Genomic DNA, 21,773 nt, shown 5'->3' with positions numbered 1-21,773 from the left:
GAGATCCACTTGCTTCTGCCTCCAGAGTGCCGAGATTAAAAGCACTACCATACCTGGCTTACTCCCCAGAATTTCTATCAGATACCAAGTCCAGGAGGCAGGATTGTACTTTCCAGAGGTTTTTACTGAGAGGACGTGGGGTGGGGGGAGGGTCACCAGAGCCAGAGGGCTGAGGGCCCAGGAAAGGCACACAATGGCAATAGGGTGTGTGTGTGTGTGGGGGGGTCTCCCTCTTGGTGAGGGCTGGTTTAGCAGACACAGCACCTCCTGTGACCCCTCTTTGGCACTGAACTGGGAACATGGTGCCCTCATTCTTGCCTAGCTGGCAGAGGGCACCCCCAGTGGCAACTGGCAGTATAGGCTAGTGAGGGGCCAGGTTTGGCACCAGAGACTAGGTAGATTAAAGGGACCACCCAGTCACCTCCTGTGCTGGCAGGGTACTCATGTTGGCAATTTAGACACCTATAAACTGGGAGTCCAATAAATTAGGTTGTAGAGGTGGAGGAGTGGGAGGGCCAGGGCTACATTCTTCTCATGGCTCAGGAGGTAACCATGCCATTCTGGGGGTAACCATGGGGAAGGGCACGCTTTGGGCCCCATCTAATCCTGGGCTCCATTAGGCTGTTTTCATGGCAGGAGTGTCCTATAGGACAGGGGCATTGGTTGGCCACCCTAGGGGATGGCAACAAAGGGATGGATCAAAGCAATGACGAGGGTTTGGGTTTTAAGAGGGATGTGATCCACAACCACCAGGCTTCACACATTCTGGCTGCTGGCAGTAAGAGGGCAGCTCCTGCTTACTTCCTATGACTCAGCCATACTGGTATAGAGTCAGGACTGGGGCCTTCCAAACCCTCCATCCCTCCTCAGAGAAAAGTAAAGGACACATTGTCCCGAACAGGGCACAGTTTCTGGAGCAGACCCCAGAGTGAAGGTGGAATGCAGAGTGTCCCCATTCATATCTACTTGCTCCAGAGTGGGGTCTTCAGGGAAAGCAGGTAATTGGCTAGGAGGCTTGGGAGGGGAAGGCATGCAGGGCAGTAAGGGGAGGATAGGAGCTGCAGCTTCCTTCATGTGATCCGAGAGCTTGGAGAAGGGTGGGAGCTAGGGATAAGGTCCCCAGTCAAGTGGGGATGCCTGGGACCAGAGGTTGAACTGGGGCTGCAGCTTCGCCAAGGATCTGGCGGAGCTCCTGAAGGCGCCCCTGCATCTTAGGGATGCCTGCCAGTTGCTGCTCCAGGCGCTGCTTCTCTTCAGTCAGGCTCAGGCGGGCAGCAGAATCCAGCTTCTCAAACTTCCAGCCTCCCTCCCCATCAAACTGCAGCAAGTGTGTGTGGTACTTCCTGAACAGGAGAGGGATAGAAAGCTGTCACAGCTGCTTTCTCACTTCAGGTGGCAGACTTACCCACAATTCCAAGAGCACCTACCATAGGGAGGGTCGATGGGTGATGGACAGCAGTGAGATACCAGCATCTTTGGCTGCTTGGAAGATCTTGCCTTCCACATCAATGCTCACGGCACTAGTGCACTCATCCAGGAGGGCGTACTTGGGCCTTAGGGTGGGGGTGGGTGAAGGGGAAAGCTGTGAATTCCCCACCACCGTCCAACTTCCAGTTCCTGGCCAATCACTTATGACCCATAGCCCTGCTGCACTGGGGGAGGGTTGGGGGTAGAGGTGAAGCTCCTTCACATAGCTGTCTTCCTCCTACTGAGAGCAACCATCTTCTCTCTCTTGTTGGGTCCAAATTACTGAATGTCCTTGAAAGTCACCACAGTGCTCACCTGTGATAGAACATGCGCGCCATACCAATCCTCTGCTTCTCACCACCAGAAAGGACGTCCTTCCAGTCACACACAGCCTCCCAACCTGGGCAGGAGGTGAAGGACTCAGTTCAATTCAACAGAAACCCAATGGGAAGTGGGATAAGGTCAGGGTTAAATGAGACACATTTGACCCTGGCAGAACTTGTCTGGCTGCAGACTTCTGTTCTGTGTCCTCATCTGCCTGTAACACTAATAAATGAAACACTTGGAACAAAAATTTTCTCCCTCACAAAACACATTCTACAGTTCTACCCCCTAGTAGGATTTAGAGACAATCTTTCCAAATGTGCTCAGTTTGAGTTCAAGAAGGTGAACCCTAATCCAGTATAACTGATATCTTTATAGAAAATAAAAATTTAAACACAGAGACATGTATAGAGGGAAACTGTTTTGAAGACACACAGAAGTTGACTTACTACTAGCTAAGCAGAGTCCTCATAGTCTGTGAAGGAGATAGCATTGCTACACCCAAATTTGACACCAGAATGCCAGAAAACCAAGTTCTCTGTTGAAACTAGTAAGTCTGTGGCTCTTAGTCATGGCAGTCCCAGGATACCTAATGGGTTGCCAGGGAAAAACTTGTCAACACTGTCCTCAGCAGGAAGCAGGTGACAAGGGCAAAGATCCTCAGGGATGGTTAGAATGTTCTCTCTAGGACAAAGGCTCACCAGAGGAACTGGGCCACATCTCATGGCCTGGTGCCACTACACTGGCTTAGAGGACTGAGTGAGCATGTAAGGAAGGTGATTTGTCAGGACTTTGTGGCAGAAGTCCTCTCCTGTCACCCATCCTGTGTTTCTACATGACTAGAACTGTCCTTAGGGCATGTGGAACATTTTAGCTTGCCCTATGGTGAAGGGTAACCATAGTACTAATTCTAGCCACTGTCGTACATGTAATACCCATGGAACCTTCTGGGAAAACAGAAGATAAGTATCCTTTGTCTCTTTCCTTTACCCCTTCTTCTATCCTACAGTCTAGGGACTGGATATGATGGCTATAGCAGTCATATTGGGTTATAAGGTGACTTTAAGAATGGAAGCCATGCTTAGCACCATAACTTGGTTCGAGAGCCTGGATCCCTGGAGCCTATAGTGAACGTTTCTGCTGCCCAACTCTGGTCTGTTTCTTTTGGGATTTATAACACAGTAGGATAAATCTGTAAATGTTTTGAACCACTAAGGAAACTAGCATGGTACTGTTACTCAGAGGTGAATTCAATCCTAAAAGGTTGCAATGACTGGCCACAGATACTAGCTATTCAGGGCAACCACAGACTACTGGAGAAGATGTCCCTCAGTAAGCTTTCTCTTCTCAAAAGCACTTTCTTTTGCTATTTGTCCTTCTTTCATAAGGGCTTTCCTCAGAATCACCCATGACTCTGATCTTCACTCTCATTCCAAGCCTCTGTGCAACTAGACACATGTACATGATCATCCTACCCTACCCAGAGATGGGTCAGCTTGTTCAAACATAAAAACTGATCTGTCAATTGGTTACCTAAAGCCTTAAAGCTTCCAGTGGCTCACAAGAGCAGCCAACATCTCTCAATTGCAACCTGTCCTGGTATCATCTGGCTACCCAATAGAGTGACTGTCCTAGGTTGCTCTTTTATTTGACATAGGGTCTTCTAGGCACCCAATAAAGCAAGTGCTTTGCTACAAGTTCCCTTTCCTGGCACCCCAGCAACCTGTTCACCCCTCCTTCCGGGAAAGCACTTTGAACTCCTGGATGCTGAGATAACTCTTATCCTCTGGGACTTGGGGAAGAGTCTAGAGGTAGGTTGGCAACGGGTTCCCCATGTTGGGACAAAGGGCACTGGTGTGCCCTGCCCCTACCTCCCTCCCGTTGCAGGATGTGTCGGAGATGCACGATGCCCAGGATGGCTTCCAGCTGCTGCTCCGAGCAGCCCTTCCTCCGCATGTCTTCCGCAGAGTCAGGATAGATCACTTGGTCACGCAAGGAGCCCACGGACATGTAGGGCCTGTGAGAAAGCTGCATGTCCACTAGGGGCAAGGTAGCCCTGTTTCCCAGCAGTGCTCTGTGCCTTAGTAGGCTCCAGAGTGGTTTCCAACTGCTGACATACCACACCCAGGCTCTCTCCCAACTAACATGTCCATATACTCACATATGTGCATGGACACAAGTATGTTTATCATTCTCATCTGTGGATATGAACTTAAGAAGACCCCCTCCCCCATTTGAAATGGACCAGCTTGTGCTCCTGGATATTGGGCTGCTTAACATCTTCACATCCTCTCCTGAGAGGTGGACTCTAATGTAACACAGATATAAAAAGGCGGAAGACACAGCAAATAGTTTTACTTACCTCTGAGGGATATAGAACATGCGCTGGGGTGGGGGCTTATAGAGTACCCCACTGTATGTTGGCCAGAGTCCACCTAGGATTCGGAACAGAGAACTCTTGCCGCAGCCATTGGGGCCTGTGATGAGCAGGTGCATGCCTTCCTCCACCTGTGGAAGCATCAGGACATGGCATCCAGAGCTTAAGTCTCTTTCCTCACACCCTGGATCACTGTGGCCTCTTTCCCAGTCTCATAAAGCCTTCTATATCTGGGATGAGGATGTAGCTCAGTTGGTAGGGTGCATGCTGAGCAAAGATCAGACCATGAGTTCAATCCTCAGCACCACATAAATCATGCATACTTGTAATCCAGCACTTGAGAAGTGGAAACAGGAGGATCATAAGTTCAAGTGTAATTCAACTTCAACCCTTGGCTACATAGCAAGTACAAGGCCAACCTGGGCACCATGAGATCCTATCTCAAAAAAGAAAGAGGGAAAGGAAATGGAGGGAGAGAAGGAAAGAAGGAAAGAAGGGAGAGAGGGAGGGAAGGAGGGAAAAAGGGAGGAAGGGAGGAAGGAAGGAAAAAGAGCAAGCAAGCTATCTTTCTCTGTGTAAGGCTGGCAGGTGAGAAGGGTCTTGCTATGTTGCCTAGGCTGGTCTGAAACTTAGTCTTCTTTTTTTATATTTATTTTAATGTATATGAGTACACTGTAGCTGTCTTCAGACACACCAGAAGAGGGCATCAGATCTCATTACAGATGGTTGTGAGCCACCATGTGGTTGCTGGGAATTGAACTCAGGACCTCTGGAAGAGCAGTCAGTGCTCTTAACCACTGAGCCATCTCTCCAGCCTGAAACTTAGTCTTCTTATGTTAGATTTCCAAGGGCTGGGATTGTAAGTGTGTGCTATCAAGCCCATTCTTGATTTCTTGGCAAGTGACTACAAGGCCATAGGGATGGGGTGATGGGGTTCAGTATGCAGAACCTCAGTTGAATACCAGGTGTAGGATACAGGGGAATGGACAAGACTTGGTTCTGTCCCCTAAGGCCCCAAGACGCTTGGATAGCACAAGCCAAACAGAGGGACCACAGCTTCTATTGCTATGGTCAAATGAGTGAGTGCATTCTAGGATACTCCAAAGGATTCTCTATCCCTCTAACTCTACTTTAGATCCATGTATAGTGTCAAGAGGTTTTCTAGTATTGTGTAGGGAAGCAGGAGGAAGTAGCACATGGATCTAATCTCAACATTTGGGAAATAGAAGTGCTATATAATGAGATTTCTCTCTGTCTCTGTCTCTCTCTCTCACACACACATAAACACACACACACACACACATAAACACACACACACACACACACACACACACACACACACACACACACACACACGGAGCCGCCTAGGGAAAATTTTTTTCCCTTTGGGAAAGAAAGTTCTAGATGTAAACAGCTAACCCCTCGCCCCATGGTCTACTCTGCTCTCAGGTATCAGGGGTCACAGAAGATTGCTCCAGAGTAGCTGAACACTGGAGTTTTGGCAGGAAGGAGGGATTAGTTCATTTAGTGCCACTGTTAGCTGGTCAGAGAGTTTGGGCCACAGAGGAGGCACAGCACCCTGCAGCAGAGATGGCACAGCTGTTCCTAGCACCGTTATCCTCAGTTCCTTTCTTCTTTGAGTGTAGGTATTTCCTTATCTCCAAGCAATAATAAGAGTGTTGCTGCATAAGGCTCCTAGGAGGATCCAGGTTCTGGCCTTTGATTTACCTTGAGCAGTGTGACAGGTTGACCTATGCTCCCTGAATTTATCTGAAGTCCTATGTCCTACTGCTCAGAGGGGACCTGTCATTGCACATACAATTAGCTAAATGGACACTAAGGCATATTGGAAGGAAGTGGGCCAAATCCAATGTGGCTGGAGAACTTACAAAGCGGGAAGATTTGAATAGACAGACACAAAAGGGTGTGTATGTGTGTGAGGATAGAGGCAGAGAGTAGGGTAACATAGCTTGGGGTACACATTTCCCCAAGAAGGAACCTTCCTGCCCCTCGAAACTAGACTTCTGGCCTCCAGAAGATGGAAGGAGTCCATTTCTGGTAATAATATTGCTAAGCCTAGGAGAACTTGTTTAGGGCAGCCCCTAGATACTCACCAGCATTAAACAGTTAGCTCTGGAGGACAGGAGTGACAAGAAGTTTCAGGTTCCCTCAGCCCTATTCTTCTACCTTGATTCCTTGGCAGCCTTGCTATCTACCGAGCTGCAGTCTGTTCACCCAGACGACAGTGTCTTTGCTTCCTACTGTTTCTTCCTAGAGTCAGCTAGGGAACTATATAGCTTGGATCTATCAGGTACCACCTACTGTATTGTATTGTTCACAAAATAACTGTTTTATGTTATGTCCACTGCCTCAACTGTCTTTCAATAATCTTGCCCTTTTTCTTCCTCTCCAGGCTCAGCAACTCTCTCAGTGAAGGCTGAAGCCTGATATTCCACCTCCTCATGTCTCTTTCCAGCTTCGTCCCTTGCTAGGAGACAGGCCCTGGTCCCTTTGTCTCTCAGGCCCTAACTCCTGTTGCATCCACCTATCCACTTCCTATGCTTTGAGGAAAAGCTTTATAGGGTATCTTCTCATCAAATGATCATCAACCTTTTGGTGGTCCTTACTGTACTCTAGATCAGAGTCTAACTAGGGATAGTTTTAATTTGTTTGTTTATTTATTTATTTTGGTTTTTCAAGACAGAGTTTTTCTGTGTAGCCCTGGCTGTTTTGGAACTCACTCACTATGTAGGCCAAACTGGCTTCATAGAGATTTGCCTACCTCCGCCTCCCAAGTGCTGGGATTAAAGGTGTGCACCACCACAGTAAGTACTTTTTTTCCCCTGGAGCTGAGGACCGAACCCAGGGCCTTGTGCTATAGTAGGTACTTCTTAAGGTCAGCCCACTTTCTGACTTATCTTTGGTTTCAAATACCCAGAGTTCAGGGAAACCTGTTGGGATGGACAAATCATCAGACTAGGAACCCTTGGACAACCCTCGTAATTGTTAGTTTCTTTTATCAGCACTCATACTATTGCTTTAGGACTCATGTTCTGAGATATGTTGGTCTCTCAGCTTCACCTTGGCCTATCTTCCACGTGGCTAAGGACAATGTCACTGCTAGCAAAGCTACGTGAGCTGAGGGCTAGGGTTCACAGATGCAGGTGGCCAGATAATCTGGGAAGTGTACCTTGTCCCCAGCTACTTGGTTCAGATTGGTCAGCACTTCAGGTTAGGGGTGCTTCTCTACTTGACCTACCCTGATGTTGAGGCTGGCCACCACCACCTCTCCAGTGGGTGTGATGATAGGGATGTTCTCACAGATGATCCCCTGCTCCACATCCACCACCTGGCCTGTAGAGAGAAGGCATGGAAATACAGGAGCACAGCATTTTGCTGCTTTCCTTTGCCCTGCTGCTTATCCCTACTTCCTATCTTTTTTTTCTTTTCTTTTTTTTTTTTTCAGAGCTGGGGATCGAACCCAGGGCCTTGCGCTTGCTAGGCAAGCGCTCTACCACTTAGTTTGGAGCTAATTCCCAACACCCCCTACTTCCTATCTTAACAGGCCCCTGGGTTCCCAAACAATATGGTGTCTTCCAGGTCCCATGGGAAAACAGAGGTCTTCCAACACGTTGATAACCTCAGAGTCAAGTAACATGCCCCAAACTGCCACCTTTTGATACTCTAGAACCCAGACCCTTCTTTGGCAACATCGTAAGATGAGCTTCCATGCCTGGGCTCCTTTGCTGCAGTATCCTGACTCCTGTGACCTGGCAGGTGGCTGGACTTTCTTTGTCCTTCACTCTGTCTGGACTTCTTTTTTCTTTTGTTTCTTTTTGAAACAGAGTAGTCCAATACTAAAGCCCTCACTGGCCTTGAATATGGAGCAATCCTGCCTCAGCCTCACAAATGCTGGGATTACAGGCATTAGCCATCGCTTATGGATTTAAATATTTTATTTATCTTTTAATATCTTATTTATTTACTTAGAATGCTGACCTTGACAATACCATGCCTGCTTTATGTGATAATAGGGATTGAACCAAGCAAGGGCTTTGTGTATGCTAGGCAAACACTAACTGAGCTATATCCCTAGCCATGTAAATCTTTTGTTGTTATTGCAATGCTAGGAAATAAACCCAAGGTCTCATACATGCTAGGCAAGCACTCTACAACTGAACTACATCCCCATTCCTCACTGCTTTTATTTCTCTATTGGCCTTGTATGGATGAATGATACCAAGCACTGAGAGCCCAGAATCATCTCTCTTAACTGGTAAGCAAAACCAACACACTTGGGAAAGTTTGTTAGCAGCTCAACTGGTAGCCAGTGCTTGGAGAATGCAGGCTACTTACTGGGCCAGCCCCCTCCACAGTAACCTAGTTTTCAATGACCTTTCTGGCAATGAATCCTGAGTGGATGAGACAGGGTGCACAGAGGTCTCTGAGTATTGGGGCGGTATGGGAAGAGACAAAGCAGTGGATAGAAAGGCAGAAGAGGTACTCTGCACAGAGGCTACCTTACCTTGGATCTTCAGGGGCCCTTCTATATGAACACCAGAATGCACCATGGACCCAGGCCCAGCCTGAGCCTCCTCTAGATCTCCTGTCCTCTTAAAACGACAGTGTTGGACATCTTCAAATACCTGGAACATCTCGTACACCCTGGCTGTGTAGCCAGCCAGCTCTGTCACCTAGAAGGAGGGTGACATGGGCTCAACCCCAGCCAGTTCAGGAGTGGAAGAGCAGGCAGGGTAGGAGCTGCATTGGGGTTACCTCCTTGTAGGATGACATGATCCTCTCAGTGGCATCTGCAGCAGCTGTGAGGAGGTTTCGGGCAATGGTGAAGGCTTCTGTACGTTCACTAACCAGCTCCTCTTCCTTCATTTCTAAGGCTGCCTTTTTCATGGCTTCTGAGTCTGAAAGCCAAAGTTGGGTTAGGAAAGACAATGGAAAGTCATAGAGTCACCAAGGAAAAGATGAATAATGTGCATACCCATGTTATGACTGATAGATGTACAGAGCATATGTTTGCCATCTCATAGCACAAATGAAAACTAACTCACACATGTGTTTAGTAGAGTTGTACTACTCTAGAACTTTTCTTAGCTCATATCAACCCAGCATTTGGGTGGTGGAAGCAGGAGGATCTTGACTTCACACAGCTGGCTAAGGATCTAAACTATGTATATGCAAAATATATAGATATATATTTGCCTGGTTTCTCAGTAGTCTGAAGGTTGAGACAAGAAGAATGCCTCATGTTCAAGGCCAACCTAAGCTAGTGTAAAATGTTTTCTTAGAAAACAATGAAAACATATAAAGAGCAGTAAGGTGAGTTGGTGACATGGCTTAGCTGGTAAAGGTGTTGGTCACTAAGCCTAATGACCTAAGTTTGATCTTCAGGGTCTGAACAGTGGAAGTTGAAGTGACTTCCAAAAGTTGCCTTCTGACCTCTACATGTGTGTAACATGTGCACTTCCTCACCACATTTAAGTTTATAAAAAGATGTTTCATATCATTAATCATTAAGGAAACTGATATTGCCAAGAAATAACATGTCATCTTGACAAGGGAAGTTGGAGCAAAGAGAGGTAAGGGCAGACATTGGCCAGTTGAGAAGTGGGACCCCTATCTATGGAGGAGATTAAATGGAAAAGCACTTAGCAGTTCCTCACAAACTTAAATAGTGAGTTACCAAAGGACCTAGGAATTCCTTTCCTAGCTGTATAGCCTGGGGAAACAAAAATTTGAATTTACATAGAAACTTGTATGCAATGTTCACAGTAGTGCTATTCATGATAGCCAAAAGGTGGAAACAACAAGCCTGTCTGGTAATGGATGAATCGATAAAGATATTGAAATGTATATTGTAGAAGAAACAAAACTAAATCCTATCTCTCACCCTATACAAAATTTAATTCCAAGTGAATCAAACACCTTTTGTACTTTGGTATAAGGGTAAACTCTTGAAATCCCAACACTTGGGAGGTAGAAGATGAGGATCCAAAGTTCAAATCCCTCCTTGGCTGCAATTTCAGGACAATCTTAGATACATGAGACCCTGACTCAGGAAAAAATTACAGGCTGGCTGGGCATCGTGACCCACATGTTTAATTTCAGTATTTAGGAGGTAGACATGGATTTCTATGATTTTGAGGCCAACCTGTTCTAGAAAACAAGCTCCAGACCAGCCAAAGCTACATAGTAAGACCCTATCTAAAACCAACAAAATTAAATACCAAATAAAACAACAAACAATCCAGTTAAGAAATGGGAAAGTTGGGGCTGGAGAGATGGCTCAGCGGTTAAGAGCACCCTACTGCTCTTCCAGAGGTCCTGAGTTCAATTCCCAGCAACCACATGGTGGCTCAAAACCATCTGTAAAGAGATCCGATGCCCTCTTCTGGTGTATCTGAAGACAGCTACAGTGTACTTATATATAATAAATAAATAAATCTTTAAAAAAAAAAAGAAATGGGAAAGTTCAATTAACAGACAAATCTAAAAAGACAAAGTAAAAATGGTCAATAGATGTACACAAAATATTGAACATACCAGGACAATGGAATGGCTCAGTAGGTAAAGTGTTTGCTGCTGTGTATGTCTGATGATCTGAGTTCAATTCCTGGAACCCATGTAAGGTAAAAGAGAACTGATTCCACAAAGTCCTCTGACTTACACATACATTCTGTCGCATGTGTCCACCACATCACACACATACACATACAATAAATAATAAATAAATAAAAAACAAAGAAAAACATTGAACACCCTGGCTACCAAGGAAATGCAAGTCCAAACTATACCAAAATTTCATCATTATAGTGAGAATGCTACCATCAAGTTCCAGGCCATCCAGAGGTACAAAGTGAGAACTCCTGTCTTAAAAAATAAAAAGGAGTGGGGGGGGGTTTGGGGATTTAGTTCAGTGGTAGAGCGCTTGCCTAGCAAGTGCAAGGCCCTGGGTTCGGTCCCCAGCTCCGAAAAAAAAAATAAATAAAAAGGAGGAGCTGGAGAGATGGCTCAGTGGTTAAGAGCCCCGACTGCTCTTCCAGAGGTCCTGAGTTCAAATCCCAGCATCCACATGGTGGCTCACAACCATCTGTAAAGAGATCTGATGCCCTCTTCTGGTGTGCCTGAAGACAGCTACAGTGTACTTATATGTAATAAATGAATAAATCTTAAAAAAAAATAAAAAGGAAGGCCAGGCAGTGGTAGTACATGCTTTTACACTTAGGAGGCAGAGGCAGGCAAATCTTTGAATTTGAGGCCAGTCTTGTCAATAATGCAAATTCTACGATAGTCAGGGCTACATAAGAAAATCCTACCTTGAAAAACCAAAAATAAGTAAGTAAACAAACAACAAATAAAAAAATGACAACAAATTGTGGGAGGATGTGGAGATTTCTGAAAAAAACTGAAAATGGAATTCCCTTATGACTTCTCTGTACTACTACTGGACATACTAAGTCCTACCACAGAGATACTTTCACATCCATGTTTATTGGTATAGTATTCACAATAGTCAAGACATGCAACCAGCCTACATGTCCATCAACAGATAAATAGATAATGAAAATGTAGCAATAGATACAATGGACTTATTCAGTCATAAAGAAAAATGAAACTATGCCATTTACTAAAAAAAGTGGATATAACTGGAAATCATCATACTAAGCAAAATATACTAGACTCAGAAAGACAAATATGTTTTCCAAAATTTATGAAAACAGAGACTAATAGGAACAGGAAGAGACACAGGAGAATGTAAAAAGAGGTAAATCTGGGAATGAAAATATCTTTATGAAAGCTGGATGTGGGGGCACATGCCTATAATCCTAGTGTTGGGGAGGCAGAGGCAGGTGGATCTCTGTGAGTTCAAGGCCAGCCTGGTCTACAGAGTGAGTTTCACGAGAGTCAGGGCTACACAGAGAAACCCTGTCTTGAACACACAAACAAAATGTCTTTTCTTTATGAAACCTATCATACATATAATATATAATTAAAATTTATTATAATAGTCCAGATGTGATGACATACCTGTCTCAAAAGAATATAAAGAAAAATTGTGGTATATACATATAGTGAAATATTAGTCAGCCATAAGAGGGAATGAAGGGCTGGTTCATCTTCCAACATAGACGAACCTTGAAACAATTATGCTCAGAGAAAGAAGCCAGAAAGCAAAGGTCACATACCATAGGGTTCCATTTCTATTTGATGATGTCTGGAATAAGCAAATCTATAAAGATAGAAGGCAGATTAGAGGGTGCCAGGAGTGGAGTGAAGGAGGATTAGGAGTGACTAATAATTGATATGGAGGTCCCTTTACATTTCAAAATGTTCTGAACTTAGATAGTAGTGATGGCTGCATAAATGTGAATACATTTAAAAAACTGAGGTACTTGTATAAAAAGGCTGAATTGTATGGTCTGTTAATCACATCTCAATAGCATCCATTAAGAAAAGGATCTAGAGGGCTGGAGAGATGGGTCAGTGGTTAAAAACACTGACTGGGGGGTTGGGGATTTAGCTCAGTGGTAGAGTGCTTGCCTAGCAAGCTCAAGGCCCTGGGTTCGGTCTCCAGCTCCGAAAAAAAACAAAAACAAAAACAAAAAAATAAAAAAACAAAAAACACTGACTGCCCTTCTAGAGGTCCTGAGTTCAATTCCCAGCAACCACATGGTGACTCACAACCATCTGTAATGGGATCTGATGCCCTCTTCTGGTGTGTCTGAAGACAGTCACAGTGTACTTATATATAATAAATAAATAAATCTTTTTTTTAAAGATTTTATTTATTTTATGTCTGTGAGTACACTGTAGCTATCTTCAGACACACCAGAAGAGGGCGTCAGATCTCATTACAGAAGGTTGTGAGCCACCATGTGGTTGCTGGGAATTGAACTCAGGACCTCTGGAAGAGCAGTCAGTGCTCTTAACCCCTGAGCCATCTCTCCAGCCCCAAATAAATAAATCTTAAAAAAAAGAAAAAAGGAAGAAAAGGGTCTTGATAGACAGCTCAATGGTTAAAAGGGATCCTGCAGAGGATCTGAGTTTGATTTCCAAAACCCATGTCAGGTGGCTTCCAATTGCCTGTCATTCCCATTCTAGGTAATTCAGTGCTTCTGGCTTCCTAATGCATCAGTACCCCCATGTACACATAATTACCAAAAAAAAAAAATAAAATAAAATAAAATAAAAAAAAGAAAGTTAGAAAGAGAGAACCACCAGGCACCCAGCTTTATTTCTTGGCATAAGTAGCTCTTATGAACTAGAAACGCACCTACCTTCTATTGGGCACCATATCAGTCCTTCCTGCTGAACAGCTGGATTTCTTCATCTGACACACAGTGAGCTTTGTTTCTGAAGTGTGACATTTCTCCTCTTAACCTTGCTGCCTACCACTCACATTCTTCTTCACACCTACTCTGCACCTTGATCTCTAACCTCTGACTTCTCACAAGAGTCACTCCTATCTAAAGCTGTTTTTTGTTTGGTTTTTGAGACAGGGTTTCTCTGTGTATGAATTCTGGCTGTACTATAACTTACTTTGTGGACCAGGCTATCCTTCAGTTCACAAGAGATCCACCTGTCTCTGTCTCCCAATTGCTGAGATTAAAAGCATTTGCCACCACATCTGGCTACCATGGTTTTTTGTTTGTTTATTTGTTTTGTGTTTTTTTTTGGTTAGAGTTTATATCCCATGGTCCTGTCCTCAAAGTCTTAGTTAACAGCTTCAACTTTTTGACTTTGTGATCTACAGAAGAGTACAGCTTTAAGAAATTACTATTATTGTTGCTATTGTTGTTATTATATATATATATGTATGTATATGTATATGTAATGTGTGGGTATACATGTACTATAGCATACATGTGGAGGTTAGAGGACAACTTTGTGGAATGGGTTCTCTCTACTTTTATGTGTGCTCCAGAAATCAAACTCACGCCAGGCAGGGTGGCACATATCTTTAATCCAGCACTCAGGAGGCAGAGGCAGAGGCAGGTGGATCTCTGTGAGTTCAAGGCCAGCCTGGCAGGACAGTCAAGACTACACAAAGAAACCCTGTCTCAAAAAAACCCAAAACCAACCAAACAACCAAACAAACAAATCAAATTCAGATTGTCAAATTTTCAGGGTAAGTACCTTTACCTGCTAAATCGTCTTGCCAGTCCCAGAGCAACCTTCTTACACAAACCTAGAACCTGGAAATGATGGTAGGGAACAAGGAGGAAGGCAGCTCCAAGAGCCCCTTGGTGCAGATGAGTAAATAATGAGTGCCCACTGAGGAATCATCAAGGGGCTCTGGGGCTGTGGGAAGCATCCAGCATATACGTGACCCTCATATGGATTAATGGCAGGGGTTGGTTGCAGGAAGGAAAAGGTACAAAGAGTCAGCTCAGAAAAGTTCAAGTTGGAAAGGTAACTGGATCGATGGATGGATGCCTTTTGGGGCCTGTCCCAGGAAATGCCCGTGGGTTGTGGGGGGGTGCAGGTTTGGGGGGACACAAATGTGCTAACAGTATGGTGAGCTAAGTCTAAATATCCTCCTTTCTATTATGTCTTCAGAGACTTAGCTCCAGTAGGCAGCAGGAACACTAGACTTCCTTCCCAATATCCTTACAATTTTTCCTTTGGCAGTAAGACAAAGGAAGTTAGTCCATAGGTCTTTGTGGTCAGGACCTTTTGGCAGCTAGCACGTTCTAGAGGGAGAACCTCCTAGGATCTTTGGAGTTAAGGCTTGACAGGAGGAGCATATAAGATACTGCAATCCCATCCCTTTTCTAGCTCTGGGACTGCCATTGCAGACCATTAAAACAAAGCTTATTTAAAATCATCTCCAGTGGTTAAGTGGCTTCCTCTCAGGCTTTCCTGTGAAGCACCTGGAAAATCAACTTTATCTAGCTCACCATAAAAGGTAATCACACAAAGTGACATACATAGAAAGGCAGTACTTGGGAGAGCAGTAAGGCAGAGCACATAAAGGCTTGGTGGCAGAAATAGTTAAGTGGTTTAAAAAAATTCAAATTGCATATGACTGAAGGAACAACAGGTGACCTGGAGAATTATTAAACTAAAAGAAAGACTGAGAAGCTGAAAATCCTAAATAGGCTCAGTGGTTAAGAACAGTTACTGCTTGTGTTGGCTTGAATGAAAATGGTCCCAATTGACTCATACTTTTCAATGCGTGGTCCCTAGTTGGCCGAACTGTTTTGGGTAGGATTAGGAAGTTTGTCCTTGTTGGAGGAGTTGTGTAAAAGGGGTGGAGTGGGCTTTGAGGTCTCTCTGACTCTTTGCCTCTAACTTGTAAGTTCTGAGTAAGCTCCAGTACCATGTCTGCTTCCCTGCTGCATGTTCTCTGTCATGATGGTCATTAATTCATCCTTTGAAATTATAAGCAAGATCCCAATTTTGCTTTGTTTTGGAGACAGGGTCTCTCTGTATAGCCCTGGCTGTCCTGGAACTCACTATGTAGATCAGGCTGGCCTCAAACTCAGAGATCCACAAGTGCTGGGATTAAAGGCATTTGGCACCACACCTGTCTAAATGATTTCTTTTATAAATTGCCTTGGTCATGGTGTTTCTTCACAGAAATAGAAAAAAATAACTAAGACATTACTCTTGCAGACGACCTGTGATTAGAAGTTACAACTGTCTGTATCCCAAATTCCAGGGGATCTGATGTCCTCTTCTGCCTTCTGTAGGTACCAGGCATGTACTTGGTATACAAACATACATAGAGAAAAAACACTCATACATATAAAATAAAAATATTTAAAAAGAGAAACATGTACATTTGAGGGAAACACAAGTCTGATGCAGGAGAAGCAGAAACCTTAAACACATTGCACTAAAGCTGAAGAATACCAAGAAAGAAAATGATAAAGACACCTAGAGAGAAAAATTGATAATACTAATAATTTAAATTGATTTGAAAAATGAACAGCTATGCAAGAAATGAGATGACAATGAAATATTGTCAAATGACTGGAAAAAATTAACTTTCCACTAAATTTTTATGCTTAATCTAACTAGCTCAGGAATAAGTGTAAAAGATATTTTTCAGAAAAGTTAATTGAAAAAGGTCCCATGATACCCTAGCTAAAGACCTTTTTAGTCAGGCACAGTGTAAGACCCCATGATACCCTAGCTAAAAGAACTTTTAGGCACAGTGTAATCCCAGTACTAGGGAGGCTGAGGCAGGAGAATGGCAGATTCAAGGCTAATCTGGGCTACAAAGAGAGACCCTATTTCAAATCAAAACAAACCAGAAGAAGAAAGAGTGACTTCTGAAATAAGTCTGTCAGGAAGGATGGTTGAAGTTTAGGAAGGGAATGCTGAGCAGAGAACTCAGTATCCACACAGGTGAGTTTACACACATCACACAAAGCATAAGAGAGAATGAAAAGCATATGGGAGTCAGAAAAAATCATGAAACGAAACTTCAGGCTGGGCTGTACTGACAGGTGTCATAGGGGTTGTTTCTCTAGGTAAACTCTTTTAAGGCTCAAGAGGAGGGGAGCTATTGATTAACCTAAGGAGGCTTTCAAGGTCACATGTCTACCTTTTCAAGGGTATTCACTAAAAGTTGAATGAATAAATTGAAAACCAGTAGAGGAACAAAGATAACCTGACCACCCCAAAGTAACAGGTAGGGCAGGCTTCCTACTCCCCAAAGGCCTCTACCCTGGCAATTTGTAAGAACCATTGTGTGGAAGAAACCAAGGCTGGGGTCATGAAGGGGCTCACCCAAACCACTTTTTATGTTCATCTCCAATTAAAATTGGGCTAAGGACAGGGGGATAAAGGGTACACACATATGGAGCAGTTTGTATGTGGTGTTCTTAGGTTGTTTTTTGTTAGGCTTCTTGGCACCAAGAACCATGTGATGCACATGTGGCAGCAAAGAGCTCCAAAGAATGCCTGGCTTCTGATAATCTCAAGGCCAGTAGGGTCTCCCATTTACTCAGGAAGAAGGGGAAAGTGGGTTGGCTGAGCTCTGGGCCCCAGTCCCTGGAGTCTTGGCTCTTACCTGACTCTGCATAGCCAGTGGCTGTGATGATGGGGACAGCTACCATGAGCAGGCCAGATGCACTCCACACATATTTCATGAGGAACTGTTCTAGCATGACATACCACAGGCGTTCTAGGAGGATGAGGTTGATCTGTGAAGCCAGGTCTTGATAGGAGTGTTGTAGTAGTGCCAGCTCTACCTGTAAGGTCAATAGATATTCAAATGTGACAATTCCTGGGAGGTGATGGTAAGAGTCCCCAAGTATGACCTACAGACATGCTGCGTGATGGCCATAAGGCCAAGGACTTGGGGGTTGTATTTGTGGTGGGGCCAAGCCTCAAATAGGGGTGATGGTAAGGGACTATCAGATGTTATAGGGAACCTCCTACCCTCTCAATTACTACTGTGGTTGGGACACTCACCACTTCCCTCTCTGTACCCTGCCTGGGCAGTTTCTGGATCCAGGCCCTAAGGGCAGCTGTCTTTCATCTTCTGCTGACCCCATTTCTTTGGGCTCCTTCCTAGTTCCTCCCTACCCCAGACATCATGATCAATAGTTCAAAGAGCAGCACAAGGAAGCAAATGACAAAGTTCTTGGTTTTGTCAAACTCAGTCAACAATCCCCATTTCCTGCTACTTTTCCAGGCTCTTTTCTGTGAGAAACTTACACTGAATTTCCCATCAAAACCAGATGAATATGCTCTCAACCCTGATGGGAACTGCAGTCAGAGAGGTCTCAAAGGAGTCTAGAGGTATCCAAAAGTAGTCATGGCAAGGTGACTATGGTCATTTTGGGGGATGTTCTGCCCCCCATACCTAACACCACAGCACTGTTTGTCTTCTTTCTTCCAATTTACTGCCACAAACCTTAATGTGCATATTCTTGTGTCTATTATAGGACACAGAAGCAGAGAGAGACAAAGTGATCTGCCCAAGCTCATACTGCCTGGAAGTAGCGAGGAGTGTAGAAATGTGGACCACATAGACTGGGATGTTAAGAGAACCACATTTTTTAGTTAGTTTTGAGGTATTGTGGATAGAACCCAGGGCCTTGGGCATTCTAGGCCTTGAGTGTGCTAGGTGAGCTATATTCCAGCCCTAGAGAACCAGACTTCTGGTTGTTTTTTTTGTTTGTTTGTTTTTGTGTTTGTTTTGTTTTTTGGAGAGAAGATCTGTCTCACTGTATAGCCCTGGCTGGTCTGGAATTCTTTATGTAGACCAGGGTCAACCTCAAATTTGTGGCAATTTTCCTGTCTCTGCTTCTCAAGTGCTGGGATTAAAGGTGTGCACCGCCATGCTTGGCTTTTATAGTGTTTTGAGACAGCCTTGCTCTGTAGCTCAGAAACTCACTATGTAGCCCAAGCTGGCCTTGAACTCACAATCAACCTCCTGCCTCAACCTAATAACCAGATTTTTACAAATGAAGATGACTTGAGATTTACTTTGTTCTTTTAAGCAGAAGGTTTGTATACATGTCTGTACACATGCATGTGCACTGCCTGAAACTCTAGTAAGAATATTATACCCTGCTGTTTGCATGCCAGCCAGCCAGTTAGTCCCTTTTTCATAAATTTTTGACTAGAATCCAGGCCCATGTCCACAGTACAGCAACCAGTGGGACTGGAGTGGGACATGTGCCTATACAACAAGGGCAGTCAATCCACTCATGGTGGCCCATCACCCTATACAGCTTTACAGATGAGGCTTAGACAAGCAGGCCAAGGGTTTACACAAGGTCTCTGGGTCCCAGCAAGTGACCTCTATTGTTTAATGTGCTATTTCCTGAAGCTAGCCCAGAGGAAGTCTTTTTAAATACCAGTGTTCTCTCTTTTGTGCTCTCTGCCTAGAAGTGCTCATATAGCCCAGCTTTCCAAAACCTAGCCTCTCATTCCTGAAGTGAGTGCACCACCTTTGCAGCACCCTGGTAATCTAGGCTCATGCCTCAAGCTGGTAGCAGCACCAGCTAAGGTTGATGGCATAGCTACAGGTATTGTGCCAAGTGCCTCACCCAAGGCCCTGGCAGCTTGCCAAAGCCCTGCAGCCCAGCATTCAGAAGAGAATGGGAGAGGGGTTATAGTAAGGGTGATGCACTTTTCCTCCTAATCTGAAACCTGACCTGGGCCAGCAAAAATTCTCTTAGCAGAATGTAGAGACAAATCCTTTCCAAAAGTCAAGGACAAAACTGATTGTCTATATGAAATGCAGCCAATGGGACAAGGTCCTGTGGCAAGTGGCCTGATCCAGGAAACACACAGGCCTTCATGAAATGGGTGCTTTTGTATCCCTCCCCTGCCCCAAGCACTGGGGAACCGAAACCAGTAGCCAGAACAAGGCCTGAGGCAGCTGCAACCATTGGCACAAAGAAGGGGAGGGGCTGCCAGAGAATAAAGTTTACACTGGCCTAAAGTATCCTTTCCCAGTGTCTGCCAGGCTTCCCTGGCTCCAGCCCACCTCATAAAGTGGCTGGGATCTGGGTAGAAGGGTGGCTACACTGGGGGTGGGGGTGGGGAGGTAGGAGAGGAAGGTTGTCAGGCCTCTTTGGCAGACGCTGGGGTCAGGCATCCCTATCCCTGGGAGGGAGGGAGGCAACTAGGCAGGTTGCTTGCCAATCCTGTCAGTCACTAACCAGACATGCCTGGGGTTCTGACAGCCTTGACCCGGAGCAGCAACACTGCTGCTGCAGCCGCTGTGCTGAGCTCTGCTTGTTAACCTCTGCTTGGGCTGAGTCATGCCCATAATACCGGACAGCCCAGCCAGCCAACTCTGTTGGACGCCAGCCTTCAAAGGGCCCAGAGAGGCGAGAGAGGTTAGGAGGCAGGCTGTGGTCCTATGCTCCCAGATGATAGGAGTCTAATTCCTCCCAGTTGGCTGTAGGAATGGTTGACTGCAAGATTGGAGCAAGCTGGACCAGAGCATCACAAATTGTGATGTAGTAGATAGAATCCAAAGCTCAAGTCCAAGACAATTTTACCAAGGAAGCAGAAGTGGCTTGGAGGTTGCAGGCAGCCAGCACAGGGAAGTTCCCACCCAATGGTGCCATTTCTCCATTTCTGCATCTTAAGAATACAGCCATCCAATGCCTACTACCCCCAAGCTTGTCCCACTGCCTATTCACAACTTTAACATTAGCTGGAGTAGGCTTTGGGCTTTCCTTACTGCTCATAGCTGGCTGCAATAGGTCTCCCAGCCACTTCCTCTGCTATGTAAGCAGCATCTCAACCTGCCCCACCTCATGGCCCCCGTAGAAGGCAATTTCCTCTGAGTTGGCCACCACTCGAGAGTGCATGTAGCGCAGTTCCCCCTTTCGCCGTGCCTCCTCTGCCACTAGCTCCCCAAACTTGGGAGAGAAGGCTCGAAGCACGTTGGCTGTGAGGAACACCACCAGGCCAGCGATGGCTGAGGGCCAGGCTGTACCAGCTCCTCGGGATCGGGCAGCTCGAAGAAGAGTGTAGGAGGTCACAGCCACATCCAGGAGTGGCTTGGTCAGGTTGGAATAAAGGTGGGCTACAGAAGCAGCAAAGGCTACCATATCCTCTGTCAGAGACTGGTCAGGGTTTCGAAGCCGTCCATCCATGTTGCTTACTCGGTAGTAAGTCTGCTGGGAGAAGTAGAGGCCATAGGCATGAGCTACTAGACGGCTTCGGAAAGAAAGAGCCAGCTGGCCCTCTAGGTAGCGGATGGCACTGTTGATGAAAGTGGCAGGAAGGGCGATGAGGAGCCACTGCAGCAGTTGCCAGCTAAAGGCCCTTGGGTCCTTACGTACAATGCAGCGGGCCAGTCTGCCGTCCAGGCGGGCAACATACACAGACAGGAAAGTTCGGCTTACCAGGGCAGCAGAATGCAGGGCCAGTAGCCCTGTTTCCCGGCACAAGACTCCGGGGAACAGCAGCCTCAGGAGCACCAGGAGCCGCTGCAGGAATACCCGGTTCATGCCAGCCTTGGCTGTGGTGGCCCCAGAGGCCTCTTGCGTGGACTCCCCAGCTGGCACCTGAGGACCTCTGGCAGGAGTCAGACACTGCCGTACTAGAGGGTAGATTTTGTGGACTCCATAGGCTGTGAGGGCCAGGACCACAGCTGTGCGCTTAAGCGTGGTCACCCGCGAGGGCCGGGAGGGAGTGGAGAGTACCGGCATGTCACCTGGACTGGTGAGCAGGCTGAGGGCTGGAACTGCTGCCCGAGGCTACAGTTGCGGGCAGATCCTGGAAGGGCTGTTTCTCTGACCCAGGGCTCGTTGTCTAGGCAACTGGAAACCTTGAAGTGGTCCCTGAGACTGTTGCTTTAGGCCCTCGGGGTGGTGCTGGGGCCCCTGGATCGGTTGGGTTAGAATCCTCCAGGGTCGTGGCCTCTTCAGGCAGCCCGGGTGGAGGAAACTGGCTTCCCTCCACAGATTGTCCCTTAGCCCCTGAGGTCAGAGCCTCGAGAGGTCTTAAACAGAGAGGTTGTCTCTTCCCTTCCACCTCCCTCTTCTTTACTGCTCCTCCCCCCCCCCCGTGACGCCCCTCCCCGGGGCACTAGGCGTGTTTGTCCGCTCTGCAGCCGGGCAGTAACCACAGCGTCTACACCAAGGCCCTGAATCCCCACCCA

The 21,773-nt window shown here is 45.9% G+C and overlaps 2 protein-coding genes across 5 annotated transcripts in view; one reads left to right on the top strand and one right to left on the bottom strand.

The window, feature by feature from the left end:
* Positions 1-103: 103 nt before the first annotated feature.
* Abcd1 (ATP binding cassette subfamily D member 1) lies at positions 104-21,755 on the bottom strand. Of its 3 annotated transcripts, none has more exons than XM_087600378.1 (10): positions 21,016-21,662; positions 17,208-17,388; positions 8,945-9,087; positions 8,694-8,862; positions 7,428-7,522; positions 4,154-4,299; positions 3,663-3,808; positions 1,783-1,867; positions 1,428-1,553; positions 104-1,343 (listed from the first exon to the last, which is right to left on the bottom strand). In XM_087600378.1, exons 1-10 carry the CDS (start codon positions 21,319-21,321, stop codon positions 1,124-1,126), a joined length of 1,617 nt encoding a protein of 538 aa, XP_087456504.1. In that variant the 5' UTR covers positions 21,322-21,662; the 3' UTR covers positions 104-1,123. The 3 variants fall into 3 exon arrangements, 2 of the variants coding, with proteins under 2 accessions (XP_087456504.1, NP_001102291.1); NM_001108821.1 differs by having other exon boundaries at positions 361-1,343; positions 20,419-21,755; XR_015646375.1 differs by lacking the exons at positions 104-1,343; positions 1,428-1,553; positions 1,783-1,867; ... (3 more) ...; positions 8,694-8,862; positions 8,945-9,087 and adding an exon at positions 12,370-12,812 and having other exon boundaries at positions 15,262-17,388; positions 20,419-21,662.
* Bcap31 (B-cell receptor-associated protein 31) overlaps positions 20,513-21,773 on the top strand; it is a 32,126-nt gene continuing 30,865 nt past the window's right edge. For both annotated transcript variants that reach the window (XM_087599238.1, XM_087599239.1), the window contains exon 1: positions 20,513-20,688. The gene's annotated coding sequence lies outside the window, so the exon portion shown is untranslated. The remainder of the gene's footprint in view (positions 20,689-21,773) is intronic.

Source organism: Rattus norvegicus, chromosome X, assembly GCF_021556685.1.
Source record: "Rattus norvegicus strain SHRSP/BbbUtx chromosome X, alternate assembly SHRSP_T2T, whole genome shotgun sequence".
NCBI lineage: Eukaryota > Metazoa > Chordata > Mammalia > Rodentia > Muridae > Rattus > Rattus norvegicus.
Note: the sequence above shows the minus strand (reverse complement) of the source record. Positions and strands in the feature narration are given on the sequence as shown.

What these genes read in the sequence shown, in the direction of transcription:
- Abcd1 (NM_001108821.1), bottom strand. Translation starts at nt 21,321, where the DNA reads ATGCCGGTACTCTCCACTCCCTCCCGGCCCTCGCGGGTGACCACGCTT. An exon ending in ATGTTCTATATCCCTCAGAG is followed by an intron (nt 3,809 to 4,153) that starts GTAAGTAAAACT and finishes GCTTTCTCACAG; the next exon opens with GCCCTACATGTCCGTGGGCT. An exon ending in ACCCATCGACCCTCCCTATG is followed by an intron (nt 1,344 to 1,427) that starts GTAGGTGCTCTT and finishes TCTCCTGTTCAG; the next exon opens with GAAGTACCACACACACTTGC.